This window comes from Tetrao urogallus (assembly GCF_951394365.1).
Source record: "Tetrao urogallus genome assembly, chromosome: 17".
In the NCBI taxonomy this organism is placed as follows: Eukaryota; Metazoa; Chordata; class Aves; order Galliformes; family Phasianidae; genus Tetrao; species Tetrao urogallus.
The window spans coordinates 5534052-5555751 of record NC_136830.1 but is presented as its reverse complement, the minus strand read 5'-3'; the positions used below and the strand labels follow the sequence as shown (position 1 = coordinate 5555751).

Genomic DNA, 21700 nt, shown 5'->3' with positions numbered 1-21700 from the left:
AAAGTGGTGGGAGAGCTTTCCCTTCTACCATCTGTCAGACTGAGAGAACTGAGAGTGCTAGCACTGAAACCGAGTGCTAATTGCTGCATATCCCAAGTAATTTGTATCATGCCATGCAACACGGACTGGACAAACAGTATCTTCTAGTAAATGCCAACGTTAAACAAAGAGGAAAAAGCTTCTCTGTCCATCCCTATCACCCAAATGTACAGCATTACTCTCCTTGCATTTGTGTAGCCACCATTCAGTGGCAGGCAGAAACAAATGAGAGTGCTCAGAAAAGGGATGTGGCACATGCACATCCGGTCATCCTTTCCTTCTGCTCTCAGCTAGCCATGTTAAGGGGAGAACTGTTGTGGGTTGTTTTTTTTTCCCCAAACATTTATAAATTTCTGTGAAAAGAAAATCAACAGTTTGAACATTCATGCATGGGGGAGTCAATATAAGGCAGGAGCAGAACGGTGGATTTATTTTCTTTAAGTACAGGTTTATGCAAAATGGGTAACAGCTGGGGAGATGGCATCACCTCTGTGATCCAGCTGATCCTGGAGCCGTGCAAATTCAGCAAGTTCATTCAATTCTTGAAACTGCCTGTCTGTTTTATGGCTCACCAGAGACCTGTAGAAGTGGACTGCAAAAACAATGAAAATCAGTCCAAAGGGAACCATGATAGACGTCGATGCAATGGCTGCTGCCTGTCCTGACGTGATGCTGGAATTGCTGCTCTGAGCTGGGTCGAGGGGGTTCTTCTTCAGGGGAAGAAACTTCACCCAACACAGCAACACCACCTCTGCAAGAAAGAGCAAAGTCCCAATGACAGTAGAAAATGCCCAGGCAAGCTCAATGTGCCGATGCATACGCTCATGAGGAGATTCCTTTACAGAGTTGAGATTATGCACGTTGCTAACAGCCTCTATATTTGGAAGAATGCAGGTACTTATCATGAGTGCAAAAAGGTGAACTGCAACAAGGACTGTAGTACAGGCACTGAAGGCTATCAGGAGACCTCGTGGGTAGTCATGCTCTGCATCAAGCTGAACTTCTACCATGGCCACCTGAAAGGAAAGGGAAAAAAAGGAGACATAATTACCTCTGTTACATACTGCTTGACTACCAATCCTGATTTTAAATCATTTTAATTGCAGGATAATTAGGCATGTCATTCTAATTCTGCTTATGCCGAGACAATAAAAATACTTATTTGATGCTCCAATGACTCTGGAACTTCAACTGATCCAAACAAAGTGACAGGCTGCACCACACTTCAGTCTTAGGTGGCAGCCATCACACAAAGCCACCCCTTCACATTTACTGCTCAGCTTAAAGCCAACCATCAGCATGCACAAAAGCCTCGAGCAGCACAGCCACTGAGCTACCTCCAGCTCATCCCACAGAACAGCTGGATTTTAAGAGTCCAACCATGCTGATCACCAGGTGGAAGAGTTCTTCTTTCCCACACTACTAAAGTGGCAGACTCTACTATAGACTCTAAATATTGCTGAGTGTTATGAAACGCTTTGTGTCGCATACGTACGTAGAATGAATGCCGTGCAAAGTCATCTGAAGTTGGTATCAGTAACACGGCTGCCTGTGAAGGCTGCAGACTGCCTTCAAACCCCGCTACTCCTTTCATCTTCTGTGCCTGTGTTCTGAAGAGCCACAGCCCTTCATTAGAGGATCACCTTTCCACAGGGCTCTCAGTTACATTCTTTCACTCAAAATAAGTTAAAGCAAACTTCCAAAAAAAACCCAAAAGGTTCAAAACACCAAAGGCTCCACCATGTGCATGGTGCCAAATACATGTTAGAGGGAAGTGGTGTGGGGAAGGCTGAAAGAAAGAAAAATAATGTTCTCCTAGGCAAGAAAAGTGAACAAAACCAATGAGGGGAAGATTCCAGAAGGAATTATTCAATTCAGCATGCTAAGATCTCAGATCCAGAAAACACAGTAGTTACTCCTGTTTGAAATAATAACAGGGTGTTTACAGCAGAAATCCTCCTGTTCAAGGAATGAAGCAGTATGAGAAGCCCTGGCCAGCACCAACCTTTGGAAGCTGCAGCTGTAGCCACGTCGCTGGGAAAGCATCTCTCCCGTGTCTCATCAGCACAGGTTTGGCCCATGGCTGCACCACACAGATGGCATAAATGGTGCTCAGACTACGACACGCATCTCAGACACCTTAATTTTCATCAAAAACTCACAAGGAAAAATGTTCATAGACAGCTGCACAAACAGTGAGCGTTCAAATATCACTGCTTTGCTGGAGCAATCAAAACTGCACCAAGTGTGGGGTCCCAGCTCCACACACACAGAGCCAGCACGTCCTATGGCACCCCAACTCCTAACTGCCTGCCCCAAACGTTAAGCCAACCAAGGCTCCTACACACGTTTCAACAGGCACTCCAGGCCATTTGCCAATATTTTAATTTCTTTATTGAAAGCTCTTGTCATCATAAGCCCAACCAACCAGCCAAGCTAGTGAGCAGCATCCAAGTGCTAAAGAAACTCCACAAGAAATTACAGTAATACATACACAATTCTTGCGTGAAGGTTTTAAAATAACCACTTCTCAGCTGTGAAAAACTTCACAGTTGAGAGGATAAACATATGGCCGTCAGGTCTCCCTTCAGCAGGGATTGCTCTCTAAGTCCCCATGCACTCGTGGGATGCTGGGCTTCCTGTGCTGTGTTTCTCACAGAACAACTGCAAGCCTTCACCACTGAGGAGTCATTTTCTTACTTATCAACATTTTTTCCATGTACATTTTCTGGTGCGTAGCTTGAATGCAAAAGCTGGGCTGCTGGATCTATTGCAGATTCAATAATTCTCCACTCTTGCAGGACATTTAAATCCTCCATCCCAGTTCTTACTGTGATAACAACCAAATGAAACACCAAGGAACACCATAAGATAAATATTTTTTTCTCATAAGAACTGATTATTTCTTAAGTATTTCATTCGCCAAATGTTGATAACATTAATGACGATATCAAGCAGCTGATTCTAAAGTTCAGACAGGCTCATAGTTGCAACATATTGGCTGTTCTGGAGCTCTTCCCATTTCAACGGCATCAGAAAGAAAGCTCTTTCCCTAGGCTGAGCTAAAGGAAATCTCAAACAATTACATGTAATCTACAAGTACCTAGTTACGATTTGCCTTTACTTAAATGCAACCAAAAGAGCATCTTACACGAGAACAGCATAATTCAAGCAGCATTCACACACTGAGATAGCTCTGTGCAGAGAGAATCACAGGGACTTCTGATCTCCAAGAAGCAGAGATCCTGGCCAGGCATCTCCTGAGGAAAAAGGCTGCATTTTATCACTGCTGGACACCCCCCATGAGTCTCTACCATCACAACACCACAACAGGACAGGAGAAACCTGAGCTTGAGGGACACAAACAAGGCTTTGGCATCTGTGGCTGACGGGCGTTAAGGCAGAGCAGCTTTGCACAGGGTGCCTGCTGCGCTGGCCGGCCCCATATGGCTTCTGTGAGTGCTTTCTGAAACACATTGAGACCAACTCGAAAGCAGGAAGGGTGTAACTTCCTTCAGCTCAAACCATACCGTGCAACTAGCTGCTATGACTGCAAGCATACCATCTCTGTAAGAAGAATTAAAGGTGGCACCAACACCATCTCAAGGCAGCGCAGTAAGCTGGCAGCCAGGCAGGCACCACTGCACACTGCCCAGTATTCCCAGTTTGAGAATGGGCAAACAAGGCAGAAGCCATCTGCCCACTTGAAAAACAGCTGGAAAAATATTTCTCCTGACGCTAAGGAGATGACAGCTTCATAGATTCAGCCCTCCAAGGGACCAGTGCGAGAGCTCCACACTTTGAACATTCAGGGTATATTGAGACATGATCAGTGCTGCCCACCAACACTGACAGCTCTTTGCAGACTACAGGCTCTCCAGAAAGGGGGGTGGATGTTTTTCTTAAACTTTCCTTGGTGAGAAAATGTGCCTAAGAAACAAAGACATAAGAGTTTTTCATGTGTTCATAGACAGGAAAGGAAAAAAATTATGCTGAAGCAGTCAGTTGTACAGAGACACCCTGAAGCAAAAGGGAAACACACTCTATTGCAGTTGTGACATAGTGTTAGAAACACCCTGAAAGGAGCAGGGAAAGCAAGAAAGCACTTCTGTTTTGCATTCATTCAGCATCAATGGATACTTCAGAAATCCCTTCAGATAGAGGCTGTAGGATGCAGAATGCCCAAAGGATTTCAAAGCCTACTAAAGTTGATAGAAAGCCTCCACAGGGGGCACAGCAAAGCCGCCTTGTGCTTGCGCCTGGCAGAGCAACTCCCACTTGACCTGTAAGTGAGAAATCAGTTCATGTTTTCTGTCTCCTCAAACTACCAAGGAAGTTGCTTTGGGAACCTTTCTCTGGAAAACAGCAGAAAAACTGCCAACACTTCTCAGTTGCAAGCTTCCATTCTAAAGAAAGTAAACAGCACAGGCCAGGCACCTAAAACAGAAAGCTCCATTTTTCATTGAGGTCCTGCATCTGCTTTCCAACAGTGAAGCAAAGCACAAGAAGTTCCTGCCTCCTTTGCTCCTGCTGCAACTTCGAAATAAACAGATGAGAACTGCTCTTGTAAGGTCATGCTTGCAATTCCAGGGCCAAGGTGAGCATGTTTGCTAAGATCTAATCCCACACAGTGCAAAGTCTGACATATAGATGCTGATGTTCCACACAGGACTTTTTCCTCTGTGACCTCTAGTATTTTTCTATGCTGACTCAAACATGCAACCCTCAGGGCACTGATGTCTCCATGGTATCCAAAACAACCTGCTTCAGCATCTTTGCCTTCACCACTTTTAAAGTTTCTTTGAACACTTGCCACCTGATTTGTATTGCATAGCTGACAGGGACACTGCATGCATCTTGCCTTGCTGCATAACCAGAGCGTAATGTAGGCTGGGAGACACCTCAAGAGGTCATCTGCTCTAATCCCCGGCTCCGAGAAGAGCTAACTTTAACTTCAGGTCATCCTACAGATATGATCGACAGATTTACTGCAGCCCTTGACAAAGCTGTAAGTCTGAAACAGAGCTTCCTAACAAAACTCGAAGACTCATGATTTCAGGATACAAGACTGGAGTTTGCATAAGGCCACAGAAGGGCAGCGCTCACACTTTCAAGAGATGACTGAGTTTGGGCACGTGTCATGTTAAAGCCTTCAACAGTTCTGGATTTCACAGCTATGGGAGCCTGAACAATACCAGTCTGCAAGAAATCAGCCTACCCTCTTGAAGAAGCTGCTGAAATTTCAGCTCGATTTACAATTCAGTGTCCTGAAACAAGTTCATTTCACTTGCTTGCATGCAATATTTCCATGTTTCATTACACTCTGAAAAGAAAAGGAAAATGCTGAGCACTCCTGAAGTTTCTATCCATAGAAGAGCACTGACACAGTGACTGACAAACACCACTAACAAGGAATGAGCTGTGCTATGCTGGTAAAGCAGTTTTCATCAGCAACAACACCATTTTCTACAGAAAACTCGTCGCTGCAAATGAAACTCGTATGGCCACATAAACGCAGGGTAAGTTATTGCTCTGGCTTGTCAGTTGCTCATTTTAGCACAGGGGAGACAGAAATTAAAGACTTGCTTCAAATTCCAGCACTATTTCCCAGTTTTATAAGCTGTAAGACAAGTTTCAGTTCCTGTTTAACAATCGGATTCCCTCAAATTAGAAGTATTCCAGGAAAATAAGACACGAGAGACAATGATCAGAAGGAAAACAAAAGGGAGAAGTGAGCTGAGAGCACCGTGCAGCAGGTCACATTGACACTCGAGACTCTACACTGGAAAGAAGATAACTGCTTTGTTGTTATGGGCAATAGCAACAGCAGCAAACAGTTACTGAGAGCTCTCCCACTTAATCACAGGCTTAATCAAGGCTACATCCTTGCAAGGCTGCCCTCAGCTCCTCATCCCTGTCCTTAGCTGCCACTCCTAGGTAAGAAACCAATGAAGAGAAAAAGACAATTTTTATACAGAGCAGTACATGAAGAATGTTTTATAAGAAAGCTTTGTGGTTGGATATCGTACGGGCCCATCCACACAAGGAGAGGTAAATGTGACCTGGAGAAATGCAACAGAACTACAACACCTTCACGTTGCCAGAGCAGAGGCTGTGATCACAAGGTTATTTCAGTAACAGATCACACAGTGCTCCTGCAGCTGCCCTCAGCTCCTGAGCTGCCTCCTTTTGCCTGACAGCGCTGCACACTCCCAGAGACAGAGACACAAAGGCAGGCTCTGCAGTTCTTGCACCATTCATTACAAGTTATAAACAACTCATACAAAGACAGTGTATGAGCCAGAAACAGTCGCAGGAAATTTAAAAAGGCAAGCCAAAATGATATTACTGCTTTTTCTTTTTCTTTTTCTTTTTTTTAAACACAAAAGGAAGCATCACTTACGCACTAGCCTAGAATTGCGACTCTGCGGCTTGTTATATGTTTAGAATGGAAAATGTCAATATTTGCTAAAGTCACCACTGGAACAGAAATGCATGATTTAGCTTGGTTAATAAACATGAAAATCCAATACCCACACAATCAGAGTGAACGCACCTTGAGAAGGCAGCATCTTGACATGGCACTACTTACAATAAATCTAGTTTTTAAGGTCACAATAGACAGCACAACAGGAACAAACAACAGCTTCACATCACCTTTACACTCTCAAAACGATAGCAGCCACAGGCAGCTGCTGCTAGAGATCAGAGAGAGCCCAAAGCGCTCCTTGCTGCCTGCCTTGCTCATCTGTAACCTCCAGACAGGGATGCTCAAAGGAGCAACAAAATGCTGCTTTCACAGCAGTAAGCAAAGAGGAGAAACCTTTTGTACAGAGCAGATCCTTCCGGCTGCAGTAAAAACCTCCAACTGCAATAGCGATATAAAAGATATGTGGTGGCAGGAGCTGTGAAACCAGGCTGTAAGGCTTTACTGGAGACTACAAAATGCAGCTGTTGCACATCATTCTTCCAGAAATGTGGTAAACTACAGCTAACACGACTTTTAACGAGGGATGACTGAAGCATGCAGGATGGCAGAGTACCTCCTGTACCTGCCCAGCACTGGCAGCAGCAGGGCTGGATCCTACTTTTCAACATTTCCATGCAGCCCAACTGCTAGAAAAGATGACAGAAGCTGCCTTCCATATCAGCTCTTCCAAAGGCAACTGCATACGGTTCTTTGACAATATCCAGTATTTTAAGCCTGTATGTTACTACTTGCAACAGTCTGCCTAGTTTGAATCATTAGAGGTGTTTACAAGTGCACTCTCTGCTAAGTGACATCCTCCAAATTCTAAATATAACTAAGTCAACCACCAAGGCTGTGTAATTTAGACACCTAATTTAGGCTTGAGTTTTTTCGTAGAGCTGTTAATTGGCAGCAGGTGGGTTGGGATCTGACTTCTCCACTCCACTAATTGTTGGGATTTAACAGCTTCCCTGTGATTTTTGGGTACCCTCTGCAAAGTACTTCTAGTGGAGATGAGGTAGTACTTCTAGCAGAGGTAACATGTTGGACCAGACAACAGCACCCATGGAAATCTGCAAAGGAAACACTGAGGAGCATCACTAACATCTCTCTCCAGCCACCAGAGCCTGCATTACTTCCTCAAAGCCAACACAAAGCGTAACATCCTGGTGTGTAGGCTCAGAACCAACACTCATTGTAAAGCAGGCTTTCATTAAAAAGTCCTCTGCGGAAATGTTAACACTCGTGAGCTTGAAACCTGGCTGAGTATTTCATGCTCTACACATTGTTGCTCTCTGCAATTACGACTTTGGCATGGATCATTTAACTGGGGCATGCTTCACTAATCTTGAGGGAAAAACCTCTGCAAAATGGCTGCAGTTAGATGCCGGATTAATCCAACAGTGAAGAACCAGTTTAGTGGGAATACACTTAGCTGGTACTAAAGGATGTAAGCACTGTTTAATAAAAGACCACGGATCAATGGAGCACAAGAGAGCAACACACTGCACAGCTGGCAATTCCCAGCAATGCGCTGGCAAGTCCTGGATGCGTCTTTCAGGCTCTTTCTTGCGTTGATAAGGAAAAGGGAGGAACAAAGACTCTTAATTGCTGTGAGAAGTTTTAGATCCAGGACCAGATTGCAGCACAGCAGCCCATTGTTCAGACATCAGGTGCTGAGGAATCCACCAAACTCCGAGAACAATGCGGAGGCGTGACAGCACAGAGCAGGCCCTGCTTCGGTGCCGAAAGCACTCCTTGAGCAGATCAGCAAAGTTATTTAAAAGAAATCTAAAAATACTCGAACATTAAATCAGCTCTTCCGTAACCCAATGAGGAAGTCCCAGCAGCTGACTGCCTGTAACACACCAATAGGGTTACAAGCTGATTTCCAGCGCGACTTTATCAACAAAAACAAAAGTACAATTTTTTTTGAAGGGGTAACTTCCAGAAAAAAAAACAATATTCACATGTAACACTCCGGGCTGCGAGGGCTTCTCCAAGCAGGACGAAGTAGCTTTTCCTGAATTACCTCAAAGCTGCAGTTTCATACTGCAGCACCCCCAGCTGCCTGAGCTCCTTGGAAAGCAAACATAAGTCTCACCTCATAGGTTCACAGGGATCCAGACCCCACAGAATAAATATTTAAAGAAAAGCCAAGCAGATTTATGAGATTAAGAATTACTTCTAAATAATAGTATTTTAATTTTAAATAATGTTTTAAGATGTGGCATCCTTAGTACAGGAGAGACGCGGACTTGTTGGGAGTGAGTCCAGAGAGCCACAAAATGATCTGAGGGATGGATCGTCTCCCTGCAAGCACAGGCTGAGAGCTGGGGCTGCACAGCTTGGAGAGAGCTGAGAGCATCCTGTCAGTGTCAAAAGGGGCTGTAAGAAAGAAGGGTTGGACTCCTTAGTGGTGCTTGTCATAGGGGAAATGGTTACAAACTGAAAGAGGGGAGATTTAGATTGGATACAAGGAAGAAGTTTTTATGCTGAGGGCAGTGAGGCACTGCACAGGGTGCACAGAGAGGTGGTGGAGCCCCATCCCTGCAGACAGCCACGGACAGGGGACGGGGCTGTGAGCACTGATGGAGCTGTGGGTGTCCCTGTGCACTGCGGGCAGTGGGAGCAGACGGCCTTCGGAAGTCTCTTGCAACTAAAGCGATTCTACGGAATTCTGCAAACGCAACCATTCACAACTGCCCACAGACGAAAGCAGAGATTCTCTTTTCCACCTTCTGCCCTCGCCGTCAGAAACACCGAGCGAAGCAGCCAAGCTGCCAGCGGCGGTACCACGGGAGGAGCAGCCCCAGCTCACCGCCCCCCGGCCGACACAGCGCCCTGTCACTCAGTCCCTGCGGGCTGTTTTTAGCCGCCAGAGGAGGACAGTGACATTTATTTGACCGTCAGAGCGACAGAGCTTCGCCGCCGCGCTCTGAAGCAGCATCCTCCGCCCGAACGGCGGCGCGGCGGGAAGCGGCTCCCGCTGCAAGCACCGGGCACGGACCGACTTCCACGTGAAGTAACCGGGAGCGTCCGACGGATTCTGGACCAAAGCGACAGAAAAACAAAAAACAGCAGGAAGCGCGCACAACTCCCTCAGAATGAGGCAAACCCGAGAGTTTTTCAATATATCGGTTCACGTCGATCTCTAAACGTCCAAGGGATTATTTGCCTTTATTTGCCTGCAAAACAACACCGCAGCCCGCGACCCCGGCCCTCCCCCCGCCGCGAGGGCTGCCGGTGAGGCTGTGCCTGCCTGAGGGCAACGCGGCGGCATCAGCACCAGACGGCCGCGTGGCGAGGTCCACCCTCTCTAAGAGCTAAATCCCCACACGGAGCCGCCCCGGCCTCGCGCGGTGCTCCCTCAGCGCGGCGCGGCGGGAAAGGCTGCGACGCGGAAAAGGGAAGCGCCGCTCCGCCCGCCCGCCCTCAGCCGGCGCCCCTCACCCGCCGGGCGCTCACCATGGCGAAGCCGGAGAGCAGCGCGGAGGTACGGCTGGAAGCCTTCAGCTTGGCGCGGCTCAGGTAGAGCTTCCGCCAGGACAGCGCCTGCATCGAGTGCTCGTTCAGGCTCATGGGCTCCGGGCGGCGGAGGAGCGGTGCGAGCGGCTCGCGGCGACGGCGGCTCCTTCCGGAGGCAGAGCGAGGGCACCAGCTGCGCGGCTAACGCCCCATGGCGCCCGGCGCTGCTGCCGGTGCTGGGGCCGCGCCTGCCGCCCGCGGCTCCGAGTCTGCGCGCCGCCGCCCGCTCCGCCCCTCTCTGCCGCCTGAGGGGGCGCCGCGCGGCCACTTCCCGCCTCCCGCGCTGAGGCGAAGTGCGGCCGCGGCTCGACGGCCCCGAGCGGAGCGATTCTGATTCCGTCAGACGCGTTTTGCTGACAGGCCTCTGTGTTTTCTTAGGTAACTTCTCACAACTCTGTGGGAACTGCCCCTGCACTCGCTCTCAGGACAGAGAAAAGGGACCGGGGCAGCCGTTACCCGCGCCTCTCGCTGCCTTCCCTTACAGCGCTGCCGGCCCCCCCTCAGCCCGCCTCCCCAAAAATCTCCGGCGCTTCACTTCAGAGCTAACCTCTGCCCTCGGCACCAGATCAACGTTTGTGCAAACTCGTTTATCAGCGAGCGGCTGATAACAGTCGGCCGTTAGCAGAACGGCTAGTGCCAGTGCTTGTCAGTTTTGCAATCGCCAACAGCATGCAGTTCTATTTATTTCCCTGCCTTTCACAGAGGGAAAAGCGAGGTGCAGAGCAGGCAGTAAGCTGGTGGCACAGCTCCGAGGGCCACTGCTAAAGAGTTCTAGCAAGGAGATGGATGATTCTTGCCACAGAAACGCCAGGCGAGGACACTGCCTACAGGTATGCACGAGCTGAATTGCTGCAACAGCAGTGCTGTTAGGGATTAAAGGAATGGGTGATTTTCTGTGACATGGAAGTTTTTCACCTCAAAATAATAATTGCAACACACCTTGAGTGTCTTTGCTTTGGTCCTCTTAACACCTTTCTTTATTTGCAAGATTGTTCTTTTTCTTATATCTAAAGGCGATAACAGAATGCGCACACGCAGATCACACTGCTTTTCTCTCCATTTACACCGCCAAACAGCAGCTGACACAGCCAGGGAAAAATCCAGACAATTTGAAGTTCGTAGATACAGTGTCTGAAACAACCTGGTCATAGATTCTATCTCATTCTTCTCTCAGGAAATAACCGGAGTCGTTCTAATGTCAAAAGTATCTGTTAGTTAAACGTTTGTCTGCAGGATCATTGAGAGACCTCTGTGAAAAGCAGTTTGACTCAGAGTTCCCGTAATAAGAGCAACCTCAGATGCTCTTTGCTACTTCTTTCTCTTCCAAGGGTGACATGACTTACAGTAACACTCCATAGGAGTTGTGTGAAAGGCAGCATACAATAGTATTATTAAGTACTACTCTGTTTTATGTGTTTTAAGTCTTAAAACGAACAGCAACAAGAAGAATCAACACCACACCTCTTCCATTTACAACTATAACAGTGTATCCATTTGCACCTCCATTCTGAGATATGAACTATCCGGGATAATTCTTTTATTTCCAACCCTAATTACTCACCGCTATACACACCTCTCCTCTAGAGTGAGCTGAAACGATGACTCACTCGGGCTTAATTAACTCAGAAATGCTTCAGGGAGTTCTGAAATCATGCGGGAGTTCAAAGCCAGGGTTTGTTGGTACCTCGGATGAGTGCAATAGCAGAAGGCCGCCAAAAGGGTGTAGTCCTGCACTCTTCCTTCAACACATCTCATTCACCCGTCCATCCTGTAAACTACACCACCCCTCCGCCTCAGGCTGCAGAGCAAGAGTACTGACATAATAAATATATAGGCTTTTTTTCGTACTGAGTTAGTTTTGTGTCTGGATCAGGCCGCTGAATCGAGCGAGCTTCCCTGTGGGTACGCAAACACTAGCCTTAATGTGGGACATATACGCATGAGAAAGGGAATTGGCCCCTGCAGCAGCAGGCTGCTATTGCCCCTAATTAGAGGTAACGTTTTCCCATTCTCTGGATCATTTTTGCATGAACACAGTCAGAGGAAGCAGCAGGAGTCCCAGGTTTCTTCCCAGAGAGCCCTCAGAAATCTGTATGCTGGCATTCAGGTACTCATGAAGTTTTCTCCTAAAATTGTATTTGGGTGTTTTTTTTTATCTTACCCCTGCTAAGAAACCACGAGTGGCTCTGGGGGGAAATGAGCTCTCAGCCCAGCTGCCAGCAGTTAACCTGCATCCTGCAGCACATGGCCTTGATACTGCTCTAAATGGCTTCATCCCACCTAATGCAGCTGGGATGCGATCCTATACATCCTACCACCCCTCTTTTTTCCTCAGTTCTTTTAAGTTTGTGACTTTGTGTTTTGGTATTAATACACAAAATTATTGCAGTCGTATTTCAAAGGGGAAATGACTTGTAGCTCCACTGGAATCACTTCTGTCTTAAAACGAGATTACAAATGCGTTTTCTATGTTTGGAGGTTTATAGATTAAAACTGATATTTCTGAAGCATACTTCCATATTTCAGTCATGTGCTTGAGTGTTTCCAGGTGTGAGTGATTAACACAGCCCTTGGTGGGTTGGTTTGGTGCACCGAAAGGCTCAGATAGTTCATGTCCCAAAAAAAGATAGAGAAAAATGACTTGATTTTCTTTTATGTGTATGTTCCATCTTTGCTGGTGGACTTCTGTAGACTGGATGGATGATGTGTTTTTTGTTTGATGAGTCTCTAGTAACATCCATTTATCTTGTACAAGTCCTCTGCCCTCAATCCTGCAGATGTACACATGCATTTAATTTTAAGATTGAGTAATCTTGGCTGAAAGGTCACCATATACATCCATCTCTTCAGGATTATGGATTAATAATGCACTCCACATAACAGACATCTGCAACCCACACTTCAATATATAACCCATACACTGCTTCTATATGATAATAAGGTTCAATCGTCTGCAAGAAGGAAGATGTTAGAGAAAGATTACATGATTCCTCAAGATTCTGCAAACAGTTGTTGGCAGATGCAGGAAGAGGAACTCACTGCCTTCAATCTTGTGTTAGAGCCCTTTTCAAGAGACAAGCCCTGCCTTTACCTGTGTGCCTTGGGTTGATACAATATGGGCCTTTCCAAAGAGATGAGCAGCAAGGCCTGCAAAGGTGAATTTTTGTGTCTTTTATCGTAATATTGAATACATTGATGCAGTGCTTAGAATGCAATTGATGAGGTATGCGAGGGGAAAGCGGATGCCGTGTGCAGACATTGTTGTTCAGCACAAGCAGACAGGAGTAGTGAAATGCCCTATTTAAGAAAGAGCTCAGCCTCCACGTAAGTGATCTGAGAAAGGCAGCTTGAAGTTTGCTGCTGAGGTTCGTTGGAGTAGAGGCCTGTAACTTGGGGGCTGCAAGGATTGTAGCAAAGGTAGAATCTCATTTAAGTCTCACATCAACTGCAAAAATTATATGTGTGGAAGGGGAATCGGCGAGAGGAGCACAGCCGATGCCATCAGCCCGCGACCCCGCGATGTGCCTTCTGCAGGGGAGGGCTCCGAACCTGCTGCCTGCCCAGTGGTCAGACGGTCCCAACAGCTGCTTGTACCGGCAGCCACGTAAGGTGATTTTAGGACTTCTTCGGCCCCCAGCCGAGGAACTCCTTTCCCCCACCGCACGGCGCTGAGTGCTGGGTTTAAAGCCGCACTCGCTGCCCTCCCCTCGGCTCTTTGCGCTGCCACCCGGCCGCGGCTCCCTGAGACCTGGCACGGCGCATCGCCGCCCCTCCCCTTCCCTCCCCCCAAAAAAGTGCTGGTGCAAACTTGCCCAACTCTAGCGAGACCTTTAGCAGCCGCCTTTTGTGTTCCCTCCTCCCCGTTCGGGCCAAACATGCAGGACAGGAGCCGTTGACAATTAAGTGATGAAACTCTCCGAAAAAATGAAGGCGGAGAAGGACTCTGGAAGAAGATTGGTGTGTAGCCGTCTTCGGTCTCTTTCCTATTTGTGCCTTTTAATTGATTTTGCGTAATTGTTCGCACGGTGAGCGGGGCAGGCTGCAGAGCGCCATAGCTCACCACGGAGCAACGCAGGCACCGGGAGGGGGGGATTTAACCGAGGGAACAGGAGAGGGCACAGACTTATTTCTCCCCGTAGCAGCGGCCCGGGCCGGTGCGTGTCGCACCCCCCGACCCCCCAACTCCGGGCGATGCTGTGGGGCGGGGGCAGCGGCACCGACCCCCCACCCCCGGCCTTGTTAACCCCTTCCTCCCCCAAATCTGTGCTCCAGTAGAAGCGCGCAGGCTCCGGCTGCGATAGGGGGGGGGGGGGGGGAGAAATTCATTGCGGCGTTACATAATGCGCCCAGCTTTTAAATCGCGGCTTCCGGCGTGGCTATGGAAACCCCGGGATTATGTAAATAACGCAACCTTAACGCTGCGCTCTGGGGTAAATGATACCCCTCTACATTCTCCGGAGTGGTCCCGTGTTCACGTGCGGCAAAATAATACCAACAACCGGCTGTGGGGCCACGCGTATCCCTCTCCCCTGTTTGGCTTTTCCTGTAGCTCAGCACCTGTTAACGCTGTCAGGAGATGGAAAAGGTGCTGTAAGCGGCTGGGGCTCGCACCGGGGGAGGTTTGGCGAATTTCGTGCCCCTACCGCTGGTCGCATCACCCTCCCCACAGACCCCACTTTTCCACCCCGTGTGCTTTGTGTTTTGCAGCGGCCCATTGGTAGGAGGAGGTACGATGAGCACGAGGACCTCTCGGACGTGGAGGAAATCGTCAGCGTCAGAAGTTTCAATCTGGAGGAGAAATTAAAGAGCAAAACGTATCGCGGGGATTTCGTGCACTCTATGGATGGGAAAGGTACGGCCGCGGCCGCCTCCACGTGTCGGGCACCGGGGAGCCGCCCTCTGAGCCGGGTGCTTTGGCTGCGGATGCACCCACGAGTCGCTCGCAGGGCCGGGGTTTCCCTACTTGCTGAGTTCTTTGTGTTCCCGGCGCGTGTTGAGTTACCGGAGCGGCTCGGTGCCCGAGTCCTGCGGGGGCAGAGCCGCAATCCCGAAGCCGGGGCTGTCAGCGATCTGCTCTTCTGAGAGCTCTGTCTGAACCCCCTTCCCCAGGGAAAGGTTTTGCTGTAGCCTTCCCGAAACGTCTCTAAATGCGGGGCCGCTAGTTCAGTTAAGAAACTTTCCGTTTTCTTATCCAGGCTTCGTTTTGCACGAGCGTTTAAGCTTCCTTCTAAAGAAAAGCTAGTGTGGTGGAGAAATTAAATACCTATCTTATTTAGGAAGGTGTTTATTTAGGAGATAAGCTTAGCCCTGCCCCCTTCTTCCTCCGAAATAAACACAAACACCTATTCTTTTTTAGCTCCGAGACGTTAATTAATTTTCCAGAAGCGCGTTCTACCCTCACTTTCCGAGCGCTCCCGTGGCTGCCATCGCTCTGCGCTGACCTTCACCCGGCTGTGCAGCCCTAACGTCTCTGGGTAGCATTCCCCTATCTGAGGAACCTGAAAACAAATGGGTGTCTTTTGTTAGTTTGTTGTGGTCCGTGTCCGCTTTGTTCAACCCCACAAGGGATTTAAAAGCTTGTTGGGGCATTATAAGGAATAGCTCTGCCTTTCTATTCACTCTTTTTATTTCTCTACTATTGGTTTATATTTTTCTTGTAAATCCAGGTGCTGAATTGAATTGAGGTGGAACAATGACAGTGTTTAGTAACAATAAAAAAGTCAGGTTATATGAACACGGGAAATTGGTTGAATGATACTTACTTCTATTTCCTATGTCTTTGTCTTTATTTTTAATGATAACTCTTCTCTGACTTTTCTTTCCTGCCAGGAATGGGGGCTGGAGGTTTTCTTCCCAATCATCATAGCTGCTTGTTCTCTGGGCTGTAAATCTGTCTCTGCTTCTTCAACTGTTGTTGTTCTTGATATTTGTAGACTTTGTCTCGGATGAAAGTTTCCTTCAAAATAAATAAATCTGTGGTTTATTGAGCTAAGGCCAGATCTGTTATAAGGTGAATACGAATTAGAAATGAAGGTTTATCTAATACAGAAATACTTAATTGGTATCTTAACTAATTAGGGTATTAATTATCCTTATCCTCAGACTAGTGGAAATAACGTTTCTACAATTTTAATGTTTTTGTAAATAACTATAATTAAAGTGCTCTGATGTGACAACTCTAAGTAGGAATATTACATCAATTCCTGTCACAGGTAGAAATTGAATGTGGCAAGGAAAAGTTTGTTAAGGGAGAGGGAAATAGATTCAAAGTCATGGGAGCTTAGCCTCTGCTCTCCCTATTTCTTATAGCAGAAAAACATCCTCGATACGCTGGAGCCTGATGAAGTTTTTATACTCTCCCAGGCTGCGTGCATGCTGGTCTGAAGGTACCCGCTTATAATGCATTCAGTCATTCAGTGTTTTGTGTCTTTGGCAGTGTCGTGCTTAGCTGCTAAAGATTCAAACAATACTTTCCACTTTAAGGCAGCACATGAATGCCAGTTCCAAGAGAACCGTGGGGTTCTGCAGGCACTGCTCACTCAAATTGCTGCCTTGTAACTTTCTAATCCCTGAATCACCGCTATTGTATCAGACCACCGCATAAAGAAATCCCCAGGAAAGCCTAAATCCGTGTAATCCTCAGGGTGAAGCAACAAGGTGATGCTGGTCAGTGTTAACAAACTTGCATTTAATTTTCAGTTTGTTGGTGTGCTATTCTGTGACCTCCATACAAAAACTATTCATTTTCACCACCTTCTTAAATGCCAACAGCTGTACACAATTTCTGTGTATCAGTTCCTGCAGTTAGATTTCTAATTAATTAGGGGAACGTCATCAGCTGAAAGTAATAATCCTCACATGGAAACAAAACAGTTTACAGGATCAGGGCTTTGTGCTGTACTCAAATGATGGTTGGAGGGAAACTTTCCTCTAGTATAAAATAAAAATCTGTAGCTTGAAGTGTAAAATGTAAGAACTTAAGTTTCAATTACTCGTTTGCTCCAAAAGTACTCTACTGATTTGCAGCAATTTAGTTAGCAAATTAATAGTTAAAAGAGAATCTTATTTCATTACAACCTGCGTGTTGCAGCCCAGACCTTAACTGGCCGAGTGACTGGACACTATTCTATGTGCATCAGTGAACAGGAAAAATAGAGCAGCTGGGAGAGCACTGTCTGTCATTTGGTTTCTGGACCTAAAATACACATTCTCTTTATATTTTTCTCTGAGTAATAGTGGAGTTCTTTGGTGAGACAAGGAGAACAGGTTGCATTTTGAGAGAATGCAATGTGAGGTGCTAATGCCATTGTAATTGATTTTGGATTTCTTTACTCCTTATTCAAACAGATTTTACTTTTGAATATGTGCAAAGAGAAGCTCTCAGAGTTCCGCTTATCTTCAGAAATAAGGATGGACTGGGAATTAAGTAAGTTACCACCAAATCTTGATTAAGAAATGCTTTTATAAAACCTCCATTATGCTTTCTCTTATTTATGATGGTTCTTCTAATAACATCAGAAGGTATTGCAGTTAGTCAGACTATCAGTTCCTATAAGAAGGAGAGTGATTTTCTTTTTCTACATAAAAACAAACAGGTAATGAGTTCTATAAAACTTAAGTGCGTGTAGTGTTGTTCTATACAATCAAAAAAACAAATCAGTGATACAGTCAGAAATAAAATTCAAATGTTCTTGCTTCCAATCGGTGCTGCAAAGGCAGAACAGCCACCCTTCAGTTTTTGATCATTTTCTCAATCATTTTCTGTGTAAAGGTGGAAAGTCGAATGTTGCTCTTTTTTCTTGATGATTTTATCTCCTCAGAGTGTTATTACTTGGTAAATATTTAAAATGTGGTGTTACTAGAGTCTGTGAGTTTGCATTTTCTTAATACCAACCATAAAGGATTTGGTATTTTAATAAGCAAGGTTCAACTATAGATTGTGTGACTGATAAAATATAACCTCTTTTGATATTCTTGGGTACTTCAATTGTATAACTGATTATATCTGAATGATAGAAAATGAATTATGTGCAAGAACTATTACTTCACTCAACTTCAGCTGAGCATCTCACAGTTTAATGCCATTAATGCCAAAATTTAATTAAATTTTAATTAAATTGAAAATTTAATGCCAAAATTGGGTATTAACAAAGCCAAGTTACCTCAGAGTAACCTAAGGAGAGGCCAGATTACAGGTGCATTGTGCTGAGGCCCAAAAATGGCCTTGCTCAAATGCTTCTGTGTATGCACATACACAGCATGTGTCAGTCATCAGAGGGGACCACTTAAAGGTAAGCCACCTTTTTCAGGAAATTATTACCAAGGTAGTTCAATAAATAGAATGTCTAATGCACAGATTGGGTGTGAAGAACTAACAAGACCAAGTGTAGCATCACTCTTCATTTGTTGTTCAGTTGGCCTTTTGGAGATCTGGGAGATAAAATAATGAGTCTCTGGTATCATTCTAATACTGGAGATGGAATTCACCACCAAAGAAGAAAGAGGAGAAAAATATTGAAGCTTCCTTTAAGAATATTTTTGAGCATAGAATTCATACCACCAATCTCCATATCTTGATCAGTTAATATGCTGATAAAAGTGAGAGCAAATTTATCTGATATGAGCTTTGAACGGATCATGCATGGATTCAATGGACTTGTCCATTTCACCATAATGGAAATATAAAACCATTTCAGAGTCAGCTGGGTGAGTTGGTCTTGTGTTTCCTTTCTCTTCTGAATCACTGACTGCTGTAGAGGATTAAAGTGTTAGAATTTGTAGATCAGTAATTGCTTATAGGACACTTCACATTCTAACTTTCATTAGCTTGGAATTGGATGTTGTGAAGGAATTTCACATAGTTGGGTGTAAATGCCAATAGAGTGAGAGAAGGTTGTGGAGACACAATAGATGTATGTTTTAAATGATAGAAGTGAAATGCACGAGCAGGCTTTCCTATTTGACACTCTGCAAGATAACAGGTATAATTTTATTTACAGTTTCACTTCTTACTGTATTATCGAGGGTGGCTGGCATGCAGCATATACCTTTTGTAGATGTGTAGGTACAGAAAGGCTCTGTGCATTGTATTCCAGTGAGATCAAAATAGTACTGACATTTGCCTAATTGATTTTAAATACTTAGTCTCCTTATCCTGACATCTGCTGCTTGAAATAATGATTGTTGTAGCATGCTGCCTTACAACAGTAGAGTGAGATGGGCCAGTTTGCCTTTGGATTTGGGTCATTTGCTGATGATGTTCAGGAAATGTGTATTCCTCTTCAGGCTCTGGAGAAAGCCATGCTTTTTTGGTCCTCTCTAGCAATGCTGTCTCCTGTCTATGGCAGGCTGTATTTGTCATTTATGGATCACCTAATCTACCATATACGTGTAGGGTGACTTTTGAGATGCAGTAGTCTATAAAATACATGATATGAGAATTTCCACACTTCTGTTTGATGTTAAGCAGTCAGTTTGCACGTCTGTGGCTGGCAGATGTACAAAGCATAGCTGAACAGTCTGGTGACTGACTGGGGATACTCCAAAATGTTGAGGAATAAGATGAATGAGGAAAAAATATTATAACTGAACTTTGGAAATTGATTTCATGTGCATTTCTGATCATCATGAGCTGCTACTTCTATAACTAGAAGCAGAAAGATCCACCTGTGATCCATTAGCAGAAGGTAATCTTGTTTTCATAGAGTTGTTTGATCATTCCTGTTGCTGTATCTCGGAGAGAAAATGCTGCTTGGAAATCTGTTGTCTCATCTGAACATGGAGCAGTAGCAAAGCAGCCCTACATGTAGAGGAGTAACTGTGGCAGTTATGCTGAGTGAAGCCGAGGGTGGAGTACAATAATTTACAGTCTCAGCAGCAAGCAGAATTGGCTTGATTTAAAACTGGACCTCCCAGGGTGTAACTCAGCTACAGTATGGGTTCTTGTAGTTGAAACCTGCTGTGTTCAAGCCTGAAATTCTTCTCTTGGTGGACTCTTTGTACAACACATCCTGAGGATGCAGAGGAAAAAACAAGGATATGCCAGGTGTGCCCTCCAAACTGCTATTAATTTTATTTGTAAAGTTGATTTTCAGCTGCTGCTGGAGCTCTCAGAAAGAATGGGTTTGCTTGCATGCATCTGCATTAGGGCTGTTCTCTGTTTTGGCTGTTGAATTTATTTTGATTTCTGCAAGTCTGAAGAAGATTGCTCACCTTTGCACCTGACATAAAGCAAAGGCAAATTTTGGCACTTGAAAGTAAGCCTTGCTTCTTCTTACTGCCCCCAAATAGTTCCTCCTTCCCTGCTTCTGACTTCCTAGAGCTTGGATATTGAGATGAGCTTTGATTCGGGCTGCTTCGTTCTGGCGAGGGAGTGAATTCCAAAGCTGTGGGGCCCTCACTGGTAAATGCAGAGATGTGAGGGTTGGCAGCAACCTAACAAAAGATATTGTCCAGCTGCCTCATTGCACCGGAGGAAGGTGATAAGGGTGCAGTGAGTGACCAAACAAGTTCTGGCAAATAGTTCTGAAGATACACACATGACAATGAGTGCGTTTTTCTAACTGTACCTTTTGGTGTTTTCTTAATATAAGAACTCTGAAAGTTTGCATGTAGGTGTATAGTTCTGATTTCTAACAGAATTGTGTCAAAAGCACTGTACCAGGAGCAAGTTGTTTGTTTTCCACCCATGGCAGTGGGACGGAGCTCCTAACTGGCAGTTCCTACAGGGCTGGTTTTCATCACAATTCCTTCCTCAGTCTTGTGCTATACAAAGATGTGAAGTGTGAAATAATCTCATTATGATGAAGTTAACTTAAAATCCCCGCTACTGTTTTTGTTTTCTTTTTCCATCCCGTCAATGAATTGCAGACTCAATCTCCTGACACTTAAAATTCACTCACTCTATGTATATTAAACACTTAAGATATTGTAAGTGATCTTATAAATGTGTCAACATTAGTGAACCAATTAGGAAATCATTTATCTCTCAATTAGCCTGAATTGAATCGAACAGCTACTTCTGTACCCATCAAATGTGGCTGGGTTGTCTTCTGCTAGGCGAGGAGGTTTGGAATAACCTTTAAAATAAAGGGGCTTATATTTGTTATTTTTGGTTCTTTATTTCTAAACTGAGAATCCAGTCTATGATGATGTGACTTTGAACAACTTGCTTTACTCTTCTCTGCCTTAGTTTGTGTCCACTGGGAAAACTGGAGAGTATACAGATAGTACAGCAAGTTGCCAAGCAGAAATGAGCAGAAATGGGATTTCATTGAAATAACTTCCAGCCCCTTCCCTTTTCTCCCACTCCAGTGCTGCTAGAGAGTGCTGGAAGAGACACCTCTTCTGGTTTGTTACAAGCAGAGGAACGTTTATATGCTTGCAGTGTGAGGGCACTGTGTGCCATTAATACTTGCACTGCCCGTGCTTTAGAGAGGCCTTACTTGGTTCTACCTACTGTATTATGGACAGAGACCACTATGTATTCTCTTTTGTTACGATAACAAAAGTGTGCCTATGCTTACCCTGATGGTATTTAATGTTGCTTTCTTTGCTAATTATAGAATGCCTGACCCGGATTTCACCGTCAGAGATGTGAAGCTATTAGTGGGTAAGTCATTTTGAATTAACTCTGCACAAAACAGAATTGCTTTGAAATACTTG

At 45.4% G+C, this 21700-nt stretch overlaps 2 protein-coding genes across 3 annotated transcripts in view; one reads left to right on the top strand and one right to left on the bottom strand.

Annotated features, from left to right (window-relative positions):
* Positions 1-488: 488 nt before the first annotated feature.
* Positions 489-14751, bottom strand: LOC306953075 (calcium release-activated calcium channel protein 1; the record flags this gene model as incomplete). 2 transcript variants are annotated; one of them, XM_079543915.1, is made up of 2 exons in its annotated part: positions 489-1055; positions 14680-14751. In XM_079543915.1, the coding sequence occupies 2 exons, from the start codon at positions 14749-14751 to the stop codon at positions 489-491; spliced, it is 639 nt and encodes a 212-aa protein (XP_079400041.1). The 2 variants fall into 2 exon arrangements, with proteins under 2 accessions (XP_079400041.1, XP_079400040.1); XM_079543914.1 differs by lacking the exon at positions 14680-14751 and adding an exon at positions 9977-10090.
* The window catches only part of KDM2B (lysine demethylase 2B), a gene marked incomplete at both ends in the record, with an annotated part of 98890 nt that continues 91150 nt past the window's right edge, over positions 13961-21700 (top strand). Inside the window, 4 exon segments of the mRNA XM_079543910.1 lie at positions 13961-13993; positions 14744-14888; positions 17384-17462; positions 21601-21647. Of these exon segments, the coding sequence (XP_079400036.1) occupies positions 13961-13993; positions 14744-14888; positions 17384-17462; positions 21601-21647 (304 nt within the window).